The sequence below is a fragment of the Theobroma umbraticum genome, unplaced genomic scaffold (genome assembly GCF_002168275.2).
Source record: "Theobroma umbraticum cultivar Fairchild unplaced genomic scaffold, ASM216827v3 scaffold_51.0, whole genome shotgun sequence".
Lineage (NCBI taxonomy): Eukaryota > Viridiplantae > Streptophyta > Magnoliopsida > Malvales > Malvaceae > Theobroma > Theobroma umbraticum.
This window is the reverse complement of record NW_018397260.1, coordinates 7,031,124-7,047,598: the sequence shown is the minus strand read 5'-3', so window position 1 is coordinate 7,047,598 and position 16,475 is coordinate 7,031,124. Positions and strand designations below refer to the sequence as shown.

The 16,475-nt window shown below is 37.5% G+C and overlaps 4 protein-coding genes across 4 annotated transcripts in view; 2 read left to right on the top strand and 2 right to left on the bottom strand.

Moving 5' to 3' along the window:
- Positions 1-6: 6 nt before the first annotated feature.
- Positions 7-2,510, bottom strand: SIC (hydroxyproline-rich glycoprotein family protein). Its single transcript, XM_021429052.2, has 3 exons — positions 2,304-2,510; positions 1,290-1,609; positions 7-1,055 (listed from the first exon to the last, which is right to left on the bottom strand). The coding sequence occupies exons 2-3, from the start codon at positions 1,603-1,605 to the stop codon at positions 268-270; spliced, it is 1,104 nt and encodes a 367-aa protein (XP_021284727.1). The 5' UTR covers positions 1,606-1,609; positions 2,304-2,510; the 3' UTR covers positions 7-267.
- Positions 2,511-2,719: 209 nt separating this feature from the next.
- On the top strand, positions 2,720-5,428 carry LOC110416707 (double-stranded RNA-binding protein 1-like). Its single transcript, XM_021428765.2, is given in 5 exon segments — positions 2,720-2,995; positions 3,559-3,821; positions 4,102-4,402; positions 4,405-4,655; positions 4,658-5,428. Coding segments are annotated over 5 exon segments (1,128 nt in total). The 5' UTR covers positions 2,720-2,970; the 3' UTR covers positions 4,946-5,428.
- Positions 5,429-6,013: 585 nt separating this feature from the next.
- RGTA1 (RAB geranylgeranyl transferase alpha subunit 1) lies at positions 6,014-10,344 on the top strand. The gene is made up of 8 exons (XM_021428664.2): positions 6,014-6,233; positions 6,325-6,487; positions 6,759-6,919; positions 7,034-7,138; positions 7,499-8,290; positions 8,391-8,571; positions 9,049-9,235; positions 9,606-10,344. The coding sequence occupies exons 1-8, from the start codon at positions 6,118-6,120 to the stop codon at positions 9,992-9,994; spliced, it is 2,094 nt and encodes a 697-aa protein (XP_021284339.1). The 5' UTR covers positions 6,014-6,117; the 3' UTR covers positions 9,995-10,344.
- Positions 10,345-15,836: 5,492 nt separating this feature from the next.
- LOC110416519 (uncharacterized) overlaps positions 15,837-16,475 on the bottom strand; it is a 790-nt gene continuing 151 nt past the window's right edge. Inside the window, exon 2 of the mRNA XM_021428523.2 lies at positions 15,837-16,471. Coding sequence (XP_021284198.1) covers positions 15,996-16,471 — 476 coding nt within the window. The 3' untranslated portion in view covers positions 15,837-15,995. The remainder of the gene's footprint in view (positions 16,472-16,475) is intronic.

The following is a 16,475-nucleotide window of genomic DNA, read 5'->3' as shown; positions in this document are numbered from 1 at the left end:
AGAATCAGATATTCTTATAAAAAAGAAAGAAAGAAATCAAAGACATGCAGCTTCATTAAAAGTTGATAGAAGCTATTAATTCTGACGATTATAACATGTTGGTCTAAGGAATACTTTCTCTGAACTACATTCTAATAGTGAATATGGAAACTTCTTTAAGCCTTCAGCCAGCACCACCCTCAAGCATCTACATGTGCATCCAATTATCAGCTAAATTGTCATGACAGATACCTTCTACATGGCTCTCATTTCAAAAGCGCACAACTTTCATTCATTTGGTGTATCCTCAACAGCTTTATTGAATGAAGCAGCAAGGTATTCTGCAAGACTCGGTTGAGAATTAAACTTGTTTGAAGCTTCTGACACTTTCGCCTTTTTTGCACTAATGGATTTTGGAAGCCAGGCATTTGAAGAGTCAGGGTTACTCAAACTATCCATTCCAGCTTCCCTTCTCCTCCATAGAACAGGTTTTAAATGCTGCCAAGGGTCTCCCAACATGGATTCATCATAGAAAGACTCTGGCCCCATCGTTCTGTTTGATGCTGAACTATGACCATGAAAACCTAGCCCTTGTCTGCCACTCCTTCCAATTCCATGAGTAATGCTGCCACCATATCCACGTCCCCTGCCTCGTCCTAGGCTAGGACCAAGACTGCCTCCATGTCCTGGACTGGGGAGTGGATAGTTACCAAACTGTTGAGGCCTGCCTCTTCCATAAGGGATATCAGCTGGTGAAAAGCCAGGGGTAGGTGAATTACTGTCCCATGATGCATTAGAGGGATTCCAGACTCTAGGAGAAGTTCCAGGATGCATCGGAGGAGTACCAAACATTCCTCTTGGGCTTCCATCTGAAGCAGAACTATGATAATTAGCAAATGCTTGGGACCCATTCCAAGCATCAGGATTGCCATGATGCATGTGTGAAGGACTTGTTATTGGGCTTCTATGAGCAGCAAAGTTGCTATGAGGACCTAGTTGATGGTACATTCTCTGATCAAGTGAATACTGGCTCTGCATGTCACGGACATGTGGATTCATATCATAGTTCCTTGGTCCTGCCAAATCAGAATAAATTGATCAATATTATTGTTGGAAAAATGGAAAGACTATCAAATGATGTTAAATGAAAAATTCGAGAAATGTAATGCACTGACTGTTATCAACAGGCATTTATCACATAATCAGCTCAATAATTCAAATCAAATCAGAATGTGTCAATATTTTAAATATATATTGGTACATGACAGATCAATATTTTAGATACTAACATTGGTGGGAAGACAAATTACCTGGATGGGATGGTGAAACCCTTGCCACCGGCCAGCCACTAGCAGTTGGGGGAGTAAAATAATTTTGTGTACTCTGATTATCTGCCCTGCCCCTGTTCTTGTTAGCAGAAAATGCTGCCATAGGGTCAGTGTAATAGTCAAATCGTGGAGTTGCACAAAAGGCTTCCTGCACTGTCACAGTTGATGATGTCTCACTTAATGGGTTAGAAAGGCGGCCTGGCACCGAAGAAGTCTCAACATTATTAGGAACTTCAGACTGAGCAGCTTCCATGCGCATTGCTTTCAATCTTTCCTTTCTTTTCTCAGATTCATCCATTTATCTGAAACAAAGGGGGCAACGCTCAAATGAATTAACCCACATCTGAATCACGATATTGCCAAGCAAAATAAAAGGAAACACTCGTGTGTTCATCTATACGGTTCCCATGCATGAAAACATGGTATGACTTTCAACATTCTAAGCTCTACATCAACTCAATTATAACTCTAAACAATCTTATAAATCTAGTACGAGAATCCATTGTATACACTTCCAAAAACAATATTTCCGCAAGCTAAGTATCTTTTCTTTTTGGCATTACAGGGCTAATTTACAAAAACCAAAAGCATTAGTTGTATAATTAAGAACAGCTGTAAGAACCATGGTTTAAAATTACGGCAAAACTCATATGATTCCAGCAAACCATAAGCATTTATAAACCCCCCTAGATTCCTGATCTTAGTTATCCATTGAAAAAAGCTTTTTCTGTCGTTGGTTTCTGATAACAAACAAGTATTTGAACCATGCCAAAAAGCTGCAAAGAAAATCCTATTAAGCTAATGGAAAGAGCTGTTGAGACTCGACATGAACTTGTTCCAACAAGTAAACGTCAGTATAAAACAGGCAGAGTAGAAACCCTATGGTAATTCGAACAAAAAATCACCATGGAAATTTTGAACCTTGGACTCCAAATTCATAAATTGAAAATAAAAATTATCAAATACCCACAAAAGAAGAAGCGATTTTGAACGTACCTGTGAGTTCAAAACGACGATTATATGATCAAAGTTGTATAATTTCACTGTATTTTTAGAGTTCGGTTTTGCAGAAATTTTCTTCTTTGTTTCCCCCGCGCACTCCCTCCATTTTCCTAAATCATTAATGGATTGGGCTTGGAGTGAGACAACCGGCTTGAGCTGGCTACAGTAGTTCCTTTGGTCCATGAGAGATTGCAAATGCAGGCTTTGGGAATCATCCCAGGTGAACGGCCCAAACCATCTCTCGCAGGCTTGCAGCAAAAATATGAATTCCATGCATTTTATTTTATATAATTTTAGTATTTAATATTTTTGCAATGGAAAAATAATAGAACCAAATTTTGTGCCACTTTAAGGTGAATAATAATACATTCATTTCCCAACAGCATAATTAAAAAAAGAAAAAAAAATTGTAACAATCATACTCTCTTCGTACGGTTAACAACCCGATATCAGATATTGTACGGCCATGATCTCTCACCTCCATTAACTCATGTGCACGCGAGTTTTCCAGGACACTTACAGAAACCCTTCTACTCCCCTGCTAGGAAAGGTTTACTGTCTCTTCCTCTCAATTTCTCAGCTCTATAAATTTATTTTCTTTTCTTTCATTTTTTTTTGAATTTTCAACTACCCAGAGAAATCTCAAGAGTCACATTAAGCCATGCCCACCAACGAGAACTTCTCAGGTAATTTTTTTTGGTTAAAATTTATTTACTCGGAGGAAATTTCTTTTTATATAACACCCGTGTTAATCTCCCTTCCAAATAAATAAAATCAGCCCTTTGATTCTGAACTGGGTTTCTTTGGAATCAAACTTCTTGTTTATCACTGGAACGAGCTTGGAAGAGCTTCAGTTTATCATTTTCGATATTGATATTTATATTTATATCTAATTTTAGTAATTATCATTTATCTATGTGTGCATACATAGTTGTTTGATAGATGGTAAATGGTATTGCGAAAGAGGATATTTTGTTGGAAAGAATTCAATTTTTATGGTATGATGAATTATGAAGCTCATACTCCTGTTTGGGAAAGAGTATTTTAAAAGATTATGTTCCTTGCCCTAGATGATTGTCTGGGAAACTTTTTCAAAGCTCTACATTTTAAGTGCAATGTTGGAATTATGTCTTTCTGGCTGATTATTTTAGGAGATTGTTCCTTATGATGTTCACAGAATTCTTCATTCCCCATTTAAGTGGGAGTGCTACTTACTTTTGTTGTCAATTTCTTTTATTATTATCACCAGGTGTTTCGAATTGCTATGTTTTCAAGAGCCGATTGCAGGAGTATGCACAAAAAGTGGGTCTTCCCACACCTGTTTATGAGACTATCAAGGAAGGCCCTTCCCATGAACCCTCTTTTAGATCAACAGTGATAGTAAATGATGTTAGACATGATTCCTTGCCTGGATTTTTTAATCGCAAGGCAGCAGAGCAGTCAGCTGCTGAAGTTGCTCTCATGGAGTTGTTAAAGTCTGGTGAAGTTAACCAAAGCATCTCTCAACCTGTTGTAAGTTTCTTTATTTCTTTGTAGTGGTTTAGGTTACCAAATCCATGGAGTGGTGGCGTTTTCCTTTTAAAAGACGTTCTTATGTTACATTACATAACTTGAGGTTGTAGCCTGTAATGATAAATCTTGTAAGTTTGTTATGTAGTTGCTGAATCACCTTGTAGTAAATTAAGCCGCTGGTATCGTTGTGATTTATACACTTTGTTTAGTTTGCTGTGTGGCTTCTCATAAATAAAATTCTTGTTCATGGCTGACCTTCTCCTGTGGATGTCTGCTTCAGCATGAGACCGGCTTGTGCAAAAATCTACTACAGGAGTATGCACAGAAGATGAATTATGCAATTCCGGTATACCAGTGCCAGAAGGACGAAGCACCAGGTCGAGCGCCTCACTTTTCGTGTACAGTTGAGATTGGAGGCATTCGGTATATTGGAGCTGCGGCAAGAACCAAAAAAGAAGCAGAGATCAAAGCTGCCAGAACTTCTTTATTGGCTATACAGTCAAGTACTTCAGAACTATCTAATAAGGCAGTTGGCAACTCTCAGCTAACAGTTATTCCTTGCAGAAAGAGGGCAATGGAGACACTAGTAATCCTGAGGAGACTGTGAATGTTCCTAAGGCAAAGAAAGGTCGATTCAAGAAGAAAACGTTGAAAGCAAAACTCTCTGGGAACAATGTTGATTATTCTCAAGACAAAGGTACAGACAATTCAGCTGTTGGTATGGATGATCCAGTAAAATCAGAATGGGTTCAAACTAATTCTCTAAGTTCTGAAACCTTAGCTACAGAAGTGGTGGGGAATCTCCAGGATACAAAGCTAGACAGTGATTTGATTGAGAGAGAGTGCCTTCTGCAGAAGTTGCATTGCCTCCCCAGGGTGCTGATAATTCTCAAAATGGTCAGTTAAGAGCTGTGAATTGTATTCATTGCAATCATGAGGCTCCAGATGTGGGAAACTCGTCCATGGTTTATGCAGATGTAACTGCTTTGGTTAAAGTGACTGATGGTGTTGAGGTGGCTTCAATGGTTAACGATTCCTCTTTGAGTCAGATGGAGGCTTCAAAAATCATGACTGGCTTAAACCAAGCAGTAGAAAGGATCCATGCAAATGCAGGCCAAGCATAGTGCCTAGAAGATGTAGAGGCTGGCTTGATTGCCAGGATTTAATTTTGCGACTAGAGAAAACAGTGGATGGAGCGAATAGGACAAATCAGGACTCTTAACAGATTTCTTTACAGACACCTTGAGAATTTTGCACGAATTAGTAAATTCAAGTTGCTGTTCTTTGCTTCAATATTTTTCATTTTTATATTATTTGTAAATTGGGAAATTCGCAGCAGGTTCCAGATATGAGTGCCGTTATTGTGGATTCAAATGCATGCATTTGAGTAATGAAGAGCAACTTACATCTTCTTGCATTCAATGCAGTGTCTATCATCCTATTGTTTCTGTAAGGATAGTGAACCCATTGTTTTCAATCTTCCATGTGTTGTGGTTCATCTCCTTTGCGTGAACCAGTTGATCATGCTATGTGCCCAGCAATATTTTCCCACTCCAACCCACAAAGCATGTAAGGAATGAAAGCTTTTGCAAAAGCCTTTTGTTTGTATTGGCAAAAAAGTTTTGGCCTATATAATCTAAGGTGTCATTACTTTACGGTTTTGCATCATGTTACCATAATCCTTTGAAGACTTGAATGTTTGTACCATGAACATTATTATACTTCCTCATGCCATTTTTTTTTATTTCAAGAGTTAAACTCTAGTTTTGTTATAAATCAAGTATTCATTTAAAAATACATTTGAATATTTGGTACATTGATTGGTGCATGATTTCTTATTTAAAAAAACAAATTCGAATCTCATTTTCTCTTATTATAAAATATATATATATATATATTCAGAAATTTAGTTCTAGCTTGATATTATCTGATTTTAGTTTTATTATATAATTAAATCATAATTATTTAAATTATATGATAAATATAATTTGATTTATTATATACTAAATAAGTATATCTTAAAAAAATAATGAAACAAATACTAATATTGCTTAAAATATGATTCTACATATGTTCTTAAATTGATAAATATTTACTTTAATAATAAATACATATATTTAATTAAAAATATCCTTTTGCTTATGTCACCGAACTCGGGGTCGGGGTGTCTTTGAGTCAGCTGTAGTGCTTGACATAGTAACACGGGCAACTGGTTTCCAAGCCCAAACAGCCAGGCCGCTTCTCGTTACTATCAACGCTCTCCTCCTCCGTAAGAAACCGCAAAGCCGAGGAAAAAATGCACGGTCGACCTCGCAAAGCACCCAAACCAGAGGACGAGGCAGCTTCGGCTGCCAAAGCCAAGAAGCTACGCAGTCTCCAATCTCAATTCTTCTCCTTTCACCACAACAAAATGTACTTTCGTTTTTTGTTTCTCTATTTTTCCATTTTCAAATCTTCTGTAACAATATCTCTGATCTGGCTACTTCAATTTTTCATATGTCAGTTACACTAAGGAAGCTGTTGAACTTAGTGCCAAGCTATTAGAGATCAATCCTGAATCCTACACCGCCTGGAACTATAGAAAACTCGCTGTTGAGCACCATCTCAGTCAGCCCGAGTCTAATCCTGACTCCGTCAAGTCCATTCTTGATGACGAACTCAGAGTGGTACGTTTTATTGGGCCGCTTACTTACTGGAAAGATTCGGATTTCACTACACTGTTTAGTTTAATTAATGTGATTTTGTCAAAAAATTAAGGAAAAAAGAAAGAAGTTTTTTTTTTTTTTTTTTAACTTTGGCTTAGTTAGGACCTGAATGATAGCTGAGTTTTATGAAAGTATTTTCTTTGTTCTTTTGGAATTCTGTTTCTTTCTTTGTATGGAGGAAAAAAAGTATTTTTTTTTATTTGGAGTGTATTGATTAAATGAATTTGTTAAGGTTGAGAGTGCATTGAGGCAAAATTTTAAGTCATATGGAGCGTGGCATCATCGTAAATGGATTCTAAGCAAGGGGCATTCATTGATTGATCACGAACTGAGATTGCTGGACAAGTTCCAGAAGGCTGATTCTCGTAATTTTCATGCATGGAATTACAGGAGGTGAAACTACTTTGGCTTTTTTGTTGTTATTCTTGGTGTTTGAATGTGTGGGCGATTCTTATTTTTGTGCCGTTCGTGTTTTCCCTGTTGTTTTCTTTTTGTTCTTCTTCCCAGATTTGTTGCAGAATTGATGAACAGATCAGAACAAGATGAATTGAAGTACACGGAGCATATGATTTATACGAATTTTAGCAACTACTCGGCGTGGCATAATCGCAGGTAAAACTGTTTCTTTAACTCTAAGGTCCAAATGTTTTTTATGGTGTTTTAGTTGCATGTATGGGAAGTGAATGCCAATTCTTCATTTCATCATATAAATTAGTTATTTTTGCTAGTTGATTGTGGATGTTTGCCACAGTGATCTTGCTTTATTTTGGGGTATAGCAGCAGTCACAAAGCGTATTGATTTCTAGCAATTCAATTTAATTTCCCTTCAGTGATATGGTATTTGGTGTTGAACTTTGGCTCTAATTGGTTTATCTATTTCATGAATACCATGGTCATTGTCAGTATATAATGTTTCTCTCTAGGCTGAATATGGCTGCTGATGATGCATACTGTATTGAATAACTTCTGCAGTGTACTACTGTCCAATTTGCTTGAAGAAAAGGCTGAAGGGTTTCTCTCCAAAGAGAAGGTCTTGCCAGAGGAGTATGAATTTATACACCAAGCTATATTTACAGACCCTGATGATCAAAGTGGATGGTTTTATCATCTTTGGCTTCTAGACCAAACAGTTAAAGATGACTCTCCTCTTCTTGTTTCTTCTTGGCCTGCTCATGGTTCTGATCTCTTTCTACTGGAAGATAGGTGCCATAATGGTTCTGCTTTTTCTCCATTCACAACTTTGCATTCTGATTCAGGGTCATTTCCAGTTGTTCTTTATTTTAATCAATCTGTTGAGGGTGTAAGCTCATCTACGGTTACTGTTGAATCTGGATTTAATAAAAATGAAGATCTTGTTTGGAAACCACTTTCAGCAAGTAACTCACAAACTGCACAAGTTTGGGTTGCACATTTAAAATTTCCAACTTCAGAGTTTCATTCCTCAGTGGAAGTTAGTGTTGGACATTCTAAGGGAATCATTTCATCAAAAGGGTCTCAACATAGCTATCCGTCAACATTTTCATTTAAAGTTTGTGTACAGCCTGTCGAAAGAGATTTCTCTGAAGCTTCAGTTGCAGAAAATATATCATGGAGAGAAGAAGATTTTAAGGTCTATGGAAGACAAACTCAGGAATCAATTCCAATTGTCTCTTTTGATGAACTAAGTATCAAGAATGATCATGAACCAACTGCATCTAGCTGGCGTGCAGAGGCTATAGCTAAAGAGATTGAATGCTTCCGTGAATTGTTATCATTGATGGATTGGTAAGCCTGCTTAACTTAATCAGTACCTTATTAAAGTTTAAGAAGCAACATTTTTAATACAGTGCCTCTTCTTTTTCTCTTTTACTCTGTTTCTTTGTAGTAAAATTGGAAAGCTTACTCTTGCAAGATTGTTGATGGCTTATGATGTAATGGCATTTTCATGTGCTAACAAACTGGTTCATTCAGAAGAAGTTCTTGAACTGTATAATGATTTGATGAAGTTGGATACATCACATTACCAATACTACAAGGATGAACATAGCTTAGTCTTCCTACAGCAGGTGAGTACGTTATTTCCTCAGTAATTTGGTCATGAAAAGCATCATCATTTAAGCTTTTGTGTTGGATTAGTGTTGTTTCTGAGGTTTTGTATCAGTAGCCAGGTGTTTTTTGCAGCTTTATAATAATTGTTGTACTTGTTAGGTTACCCTATCTGGGTGTTCTTGATGTTAGATTAGTCCAATGAATTGTTGTTTGTCAATGGGGGAGAAACAAGTAGAACAGAGAATAAACATGAGGAACTGTTAAATGTATGTTTATTTGAATTAGTAGTTTCTGGAGAAAAAACCAATTTAACCGGATAGCTAGACTTAAGTATTAGAAAAGTTTCTGTGCATATTTGGTCCTCTCAGTTGTTACATTTTTTTGACCCCCAGCGATGATATGATGTAGGTTTTGACTCTCATTCTAACTTTTGGTGTAAATTGTCAGATTTACATGGAGACTAACGAAAAATCTTTTATTTATCTATTCTGTAGGTGACTTCTAGTCGGGAGTCTTTGCTGAAACACTGCTTTCAGTATAAAGACTCAGTTTCATCATCTATTTGCAATCCTATCTGTCTCCGGCTGAATAATTTATCGCTATCACAAATGGGAGCTTTTGAGAAATTACTGTGGGTCCAAATGTTAGATCTCAGCCAAAATGAACTACGATCAATCGAAGGTATAACATACTTACACTGATGTTTAAAATATTGTGTGTTGATTGGAGGCTATTCAATAAGTTCCTTATACTTGAGCTGCCCTTAGTGTTTCTTACAAATTTTCTGTTGTCGTATTCCCACTCCACGCCTTTTTATTTTTAAAATTACATAAATAATGAATTCATGTGAGTGTAAACTATGCATGATGCTCCTTGTTTGGGCCTTTATTTTCCCTTTATACTTGTAGTTTGCTAAGTGACTCATAGTCACCTGATACTACAGTTGTTCATATGAACTTAGAGTAGAAACTTTATACTTCTGTTCTCAGATAATACTTTTATAAATTTAGACTTTGACTGAATGTGTTATTTTCAATAATTTAATTGGCAGGATTGGAAGCTATGCAGCTCCTCTCTTGCTTAAGTTTGAGAAACAATAAACTGAGAAGTTTGACTGCTCTGGAGCCTTTGAGAAAACTGAAGTCATTAAGAGTATTAGATATCTCATACAACGAGATCGGTGAACATTCTATTGACACAACAAGGTACTTGTGTTCTTCTCCTTTGTCTCATTCAGTTGGAAGTGAATGGAACAAGGATGAAACCGTGATCAGTGGCGTTGCTCTTATTAATTATTGGGAGGCTTTTTTTATATTTAAAGAGTTGAGCTTGAAGCAATTAGATATTGTAGGGAATGCAATTGCTGATGAGAAGTTTAAGTCAATTCTGGTCAAGGTTCTGCCGAAACTAAAGCGGCTGGATGGGGAACTATTGGATTGATTTTCAATTTGCTATCTCAATACCTTTTCTCCGTCTCAGATCCACTTTAGTCCCCAACCTTACCATAGTTTTGTTGTAATAGCAGAATTTTTTATTGTAACATGAGAATATATTGAAGATGATGTTATAGTGTTGAAAAAGTGTCGTTCATAAACATTGAATTAAAGTTTGACCAATTGTTTTTGTATGTGGTAAGATGATTGGCTGTAGTTTGTAACCATACATCAATGTCCCACCAGAAGAAACTACAGTTCTTTTTGGTTTTTACAGTTTTATGCCTTGCAATTAATTGCCTCGCTTTGCATTCTCAGAAACTTGGATTGGACTATGCTGTCACAGTAATTTGTTTTAACTCAAATTCACCTACATCACCATGCCAACCCAAACCTTTCCCCCTTTCCCCCTCCTCCCCTCTTCTTCTCTTTCCCTTCTCAGTCAGGAGGGCGCATGTGGGCGGAATACAGCATTGGCGGAAAGTCAAAGATGAATCAAAAGTTGTTGCAGAGGGTTGTCTGGCATTGATGAGATTGATCGAGTAAATGCTACCCAAAATGGCATAGACATGGTCCAAGGCGCAGGAAACAACGCTGGCAAATATCTCAACTGTAAGCAACTTGAAATGAAGAAATGGAGGAATTTGACTGTTAAAGTGACGAAGCCATTCTGGATACTTGTACTGGTACACACGTTATTGCATAGTTCATCTGCTAATCCCAATTGCAAAATGTTAGTATAATCAACAAAGGAAAAACGAATGACACATCTCTATTCTTCCCCTTAACAATTATGCATACGAGACAGACAGGATTTTAGGACTATGAACAGCAAAACTCACCGAATTGTTGTCCAAAGTAGCTTCCATTCCCATCATTCTTCTGCAGCCCCTGAACACACGAGCGAGCTAAGACACCAAGAAGAAGCCCAAGCAGGGCAACGAAAACTGTAGCTCTATTCATGTTATTCAACTTGGATGCCATTATAAATTTGGAACTTAATCTCTTGCACTGTTTTCTTGGACTGACTTTTCTGAAGCAACTCAATTGAAATGAATATGTGCGCTTCTGCTTTTACGATGATCTCAGATTACTCTTATATATACATGATCAGAAGCGAGTTGATTTGCTTCATTTATTATAAACAATACTTTTCAAGATAATTTGATAGCAGGAAGCTTCCTTGGTCTAATTCCTCTCAACAAACTTGCTCAGAAACTGGGGATTTGCTATCGAAAATGAAATTGTAAGTACTTTGTGTTTCATTAAATATATGTTGTTTTCAAAATAAAGAACATGGACAGATGGTTTGATTTGAAGCTTGCTATGCACGAAGTCAACCACTGACAGCATTAATCATAGAGCCTCCTTTTGTTTTGTAGAATACGTTGTCAACTCTGTATTTTCCTTGGACCCCAAACTCATCATTTTCTCATGTGCTTCCAATATTTTGATTATTTCAAACTAACAGCCCATATGATCCCAAAGGGGCTTCGTCGACTATTTCCAAGATCAAATCAAGTCCCTTTATTTCCTTGAAGAAAAATGGTTTGCCTACTTGGAATTTTGATACAAGTGCAGTGATGATCTTTAAGAAAGATAACCCATGACCATGCATTATGGAAGAACAGCATATATACTAGTTAAGTTTAGACTATGGCAAATTAATATTTTGTATTTTCAGGCTTAAAATTGAATTGATTATTTTCATGGTCACTTTTTCCTGCTCTTTCTAATCCCCAGGTCCAGGTATACGATCTTTTGCCATGATATTAGCAAACTGCTTGTTACTTTGTGCTGTTAAGTGAGGTATAAGAATGGGAAACACATGGATCGGTTCATTAAGGATATAACCATAAACTACTATACACTGATAATTCGTGTTCAACCGAAAGAAGAAAATACAAAAAAATTGCAGTGGGCCTCTGAATATTGTGATAGATTTCTTCGGAATAATTACTTTTGCTTTTTTTCTTTGTTGAATTAAGGAAAGAAATATCAACGTGACAATTTTCTTTTTGTACGCGTTCATGAGAGTTTATATATAGTAAGAAAAATATAAGTACAGAATAGTTCCAAGACGACCCATCCCAAAGAGCAGTAAATAAAGTACCATTCAAAGGTGCATTGAATCATAATCTGATACCAATCTTACTGGTGCATGAAATCAAGGGCCTATACATGAACTTTTTAATAGGGTGAAAACATGAATTGTGATCAATTTGCATACTACTTTTTCCTTTGTCCTAACTTTGTTATCTATTTCGTGCCAGTGCTCTTGTCAGCAGTATCTCCAATTCCCAGTCAAATAACATAGCGTTTCAAGAATGGGGTAAGTGCCAAATGAATCTCTGTATTTAGAGTTCTGTTTGGTTCCTACCCAAATTAAGACTTTCTATTTATCATCCTTTGATTTGATAACATTAAAACAAAAGAAATTGCAGAAATTATACTTTTATTAGGCCATCAGCTTATGTAGAGAGCTTTGATATGAATGTTGCTGATTTAGTGTGGAATGTTGACCCTTTGCTGATCTATATTCAGCTTAGTATCCATTGTTATATGCAATGAGGGTCAGCTCAGAAGGGCTGCTGACCAAGATTAATGTTCATAAATTCATGGCTAGAAGCTAGAAAATGAGAAACCACAGACTCGTTCTTAGGTGATGTGAACATAAAAGATTCAGAAAGACTAAAAGAGAAAGGATTAAAATTCCACTTTATATTCCATGAATTATTTTCAATTGATATCGCTTTTTCTTTGCCAACAATTTGGAACAACTTGACAGACCCTGTGCAGCTTTCCAATCTCCTTTGCCTTGACAGAAAAACCATTAATGGATTGGTAGGCTTTGCTGCCTTGGTGCGGTTTCACCATGACGATCTGCCAAGTCGCCAACCTCAATCAAACCTGTCGGCTTTCTCCCCCCCATTCTGCTTCTAAGTATTTCCAGAGAAAGTTATGTGCAGTGGACCAAGAAGAATGTGTTTAAACTGTACTGGCATAATTTACAGAGGATTATTGGGCATTGATGAGATCGATAGAGTAAATGCTACCCAAAATAACAGAGACATTGCAGAAGGCGCAAGAAGCAGCGCTGGCAAATATCTGAACTGCAAGCACTTCGAAATGAAGAAATGGAGAAATTTGACTGCCAAAGTAACAAAACCGTCCTGAATACTTCTTGCCACAGTACCACCAAGTTCATCTGCAAGTCGACATTAATGACAGGATGTTGGTACGATGGGAATCAGAAAGAGAGAATTGCATTGACATATAGGTTATGAGTATCAAAAACATCCAACATTAAACTCACCAAAATGTTGTCCGAGGTAGCTTTCATTCTCCTCCACATTGTCCTGCAACCCATGGAAATATGTGCGAGCAATGACACCAACAAGCAGCCCAAGCAGGGCGTGGATAATTATAGCCTTGTTCATATTGTTGTTCAATTTCGATGCCATTGTTGATGGAAATTCTTCTTTGCTTTTACTTGAAGCAACCTCTCTCTATAGCAATGAAGAGGACAAGCTTCTGCGTTTTCCAAAAGGACCACATAGTCCTCTTATATATCCGATCAGAAACTGAGCTACTTTGCTGAGTCATGCTGCAGTTTATAATTTTTAGTAATCTAGAATTGTTAACAGGATGCTTCTTGGGTCAAAAAACTAAATTGGGGGAGGTGGAGGAGACGTTCATTCAGTTTTTCAAAGCAACCGGTGCTTTGCCATATTAAAATATGTATTGCTTATACATGTTTCATTATAATTTTATGTCATTTGAATATAAAGAAATTGTTGGTAAGTAACAGATTTGAGTCTTGTTGAGCACGAATTCAACCTCGAACAGAATAATCATAAACTTAGTCAAACCCTTTTAATTTTGCATAGTACGTTTCTAGCCCCATAGATTCCTTGGACTCCAAACACCTCCCTTTGATTTCAATCATCACCTTGAAATGATACCGAATTTTTGCTATATTCATGTTATAGGATCAAGAAGAAAGAGGCTACAGGCAGAGGAAGATTTCTAATAAACATTACTGTAAGAAAGCTAATGTTACTATGCATTGGTAATAGTATATAAACAATTGTACTAATTGACTTTCAAAATTGCAAGCAGTAACTTATTTCATCTACAACAGATTATATGTGTATTAGGACTTGTTTAGTTTATACAAGTAAAGTTAAACGTCCTTCTTGTTCCTTGTGTAGTCACAAAATATAAGAATTTGTCTCAATCCAATCACATTCACTAGTAATTTTTCTTAGCGACAATGATATTCCCAGAAAATGGCAACAAAAGTAATTTCATTGGTTTTTGCTGATTTATTTGGAATGACTATTGACTAGTACTGAAGAGAAGTTGAACATTTTATGAACTATGAAATCAATGTATATGTTATTCTGTCTGCACATTACTTGGAAAAAGGAAGAGAAGCATGCTAAATCAAGTTGTTCTCATGAGAACTTGACAAGGCAAATGATAAATATAAAATATGGAGAAATCATGTTTAACTTTATTCTACCATACAGTGATGCCTTGATATGTTATTACGAAGGCTGATTGGAGATTGATTGCATACATGCTAGCCAAAATGGTATAGACATAGAAGGAGCAGGCTGCAGCACAGGGAGGTCTCTGAACTGCAAACATTTCGCCAGGAAAAAATTGAGGAACTGGATTGCCAAAGCTGTGAAGCCATCACTTATGTTTCTTGCCGCGATGCCATGCTGTTGAGCTGCGGCAAATTTCAATCACTAGTGAATGCAGAAAACTAAATTGCAGTAATCCGTAGGAAGAGAAATTTGTCGAAAAATTAAATTAACGACCATTTTTCATTTTACCCCTCACTTTGTTTGAAGGATTTTCAGGCTTTGACATGTTGTTCATATTGCTTCTTGAGAGAATTGAAAATTGCATTTACAAAATCAGGTTATAGTTTATACTCACCCGAGTTCTTTGCCAGATGAGCTTTCTTCTGTTCCTCTAAATTGTTTTCTAACCCATGGAAACATGTGCTGAAGGCAACATATACAAGCACCCCAAGCAGAGCACAGAGATAAATATCTCTACTCCAGCTACTCAACTTTGATGCCATTATAGAAACTTTTCGTTTCTTATCCTCCTTTTCTACCCTTGTTCAGATTTACTCTCTGCCTTCTTTCAAGCTATACTCAAAGCAAATGCAGCAAGTGAGTGCTTCTGCTCTCTCAGATCAGATGATCAACTTAATACAGGACAAGATTGCAATAAGCCAAGGCAAGTAGGACTTTTTCTTGATCAGGTAGTCTCTTATTCTGGTAAAAAACGTAACTGGGGTTGGCCTAGCCTATCCCACTCTGTGGGTCACGCGTGGAGTTGAGTTTCTAAGTCTTCCACTAATTTCTTTTGCATGGGTATTAGTGAAAAATCAACCAACAGCGGGATGTTCATTGCTTAGGATAGACATATGCGACGGGCGTCTCGAAACTGTAACAATTCCCTTTGGGGATACATCCTGCTCCTCTAGAAGCAGTGCCAGTTCTGCTCGTTTGTGCAAGGTTCAGAACTAAAACGACTCAACCACCGAGCCAGTCAAACCAAGCATCATTGATTCCCTTGCCGGGTAGTACCCAGCGCCCAGTCAGAAACAACTCAACCCTGCCCGTTGGAACTTCTTAGGTACATCTGTATATAAACAAGTCTTGGCTTCGAGTTCCTTTAGTTCTCATTAAATGTTATTTTTTCCTGAGAAATGCTTTTCCACGGGGTAAGAGGAGATTGTAAGAAGTAAAGGAAGTTGAATTGTTTGAGAGAATTCATGGAATAGAGAATTTTTCCAATCTGATCTAGAGACATGCAAATACTTTAGAAAATTCAATGTCATTACTTTCTTCGGATAAACTATTAACAATTTAAGATTCAAAACACGCTAACAATTGTAACCCATTAAGCTACAATATCTGGAAACTTTTAGATCGACGACGTCAAAAACAAGGGGACGCCAAAAAGGAGGAAAGACCCAACTAGGAGCCCAACCGGTCAAGGGCGGCGCGAGCAACGTTAGAGCTAGGCTCGACCTTAAGAGCCTCCTCGAAAGCCGCTTTAGCGTCTGCTTTCATCTTTTTGATTTCATAACATTCTCCCAACAGACAAAACGCCTTCCCGTTATCCGCACTCAGTTCGACAGCCTTGGTCAAATCCTCGATCGCTGAGTCGACTCGGCCGCCGCGCCGGTTCACAGACACCTTCAACTCAGCCCGTTTAAACAGCGCGTCGCCTCGTTCTTTATCAGTCAACGACTTGGCAGCAAGAGGGGAGAGAGCGATGTCAAGGGAGTCGAGAGCTGAGGTCTTGTAGCCCTGGAGGTCAAGAGCGAGGGCTTTGAGGATGTAAGCGGCGGCGTCTTTCGGGTCAAGAGAAATGGCTTTGTTGGCTTCGGATTCGGCTTGTTTGGCCAAAGAGGTGGTGGATGAGCGGGATTTGGAGGATCTGGCTTGAGCTAG

Bases quoted from the DNA above. Each gene is read 5' to 3' on its own strand.
- RGTA1 (XM_021428664.2), top strand. From the start codon at position 6,118: ATGCACGGTCGACCTCGCAAAGCACCCAAACCAGAGGACGAGGCAGCT. The intron at 6,920-7,033 runs GTGAAACTACTT...TCTTCTTCCCAG, and splicing joins CATGCATGGAATTACAGGAG to ATTTGTTGCAGAATTGATGA. The intron at 7,139-7,498 runs GTAAAACTGTTT...TAACTTCTGCAG, and splicing joins TCGGCGTGGCATAATCGCAG to TGTACTACTGTCCAATTTGC.
- SIC (XM_021429052.2), bottom strand. From the start codon at position 1,605: ATGGATGAATCTGAGAAAAGAAAGGAAAGATTGAAAGCAATGCGCATG. The intron at 1,056-1,289 runs GTAATTTGTCTT...CTGATTTGGCAG, and splicing joins GGTTTCACCATCCCATCCAG to GACCAAGGAACTATGATATG.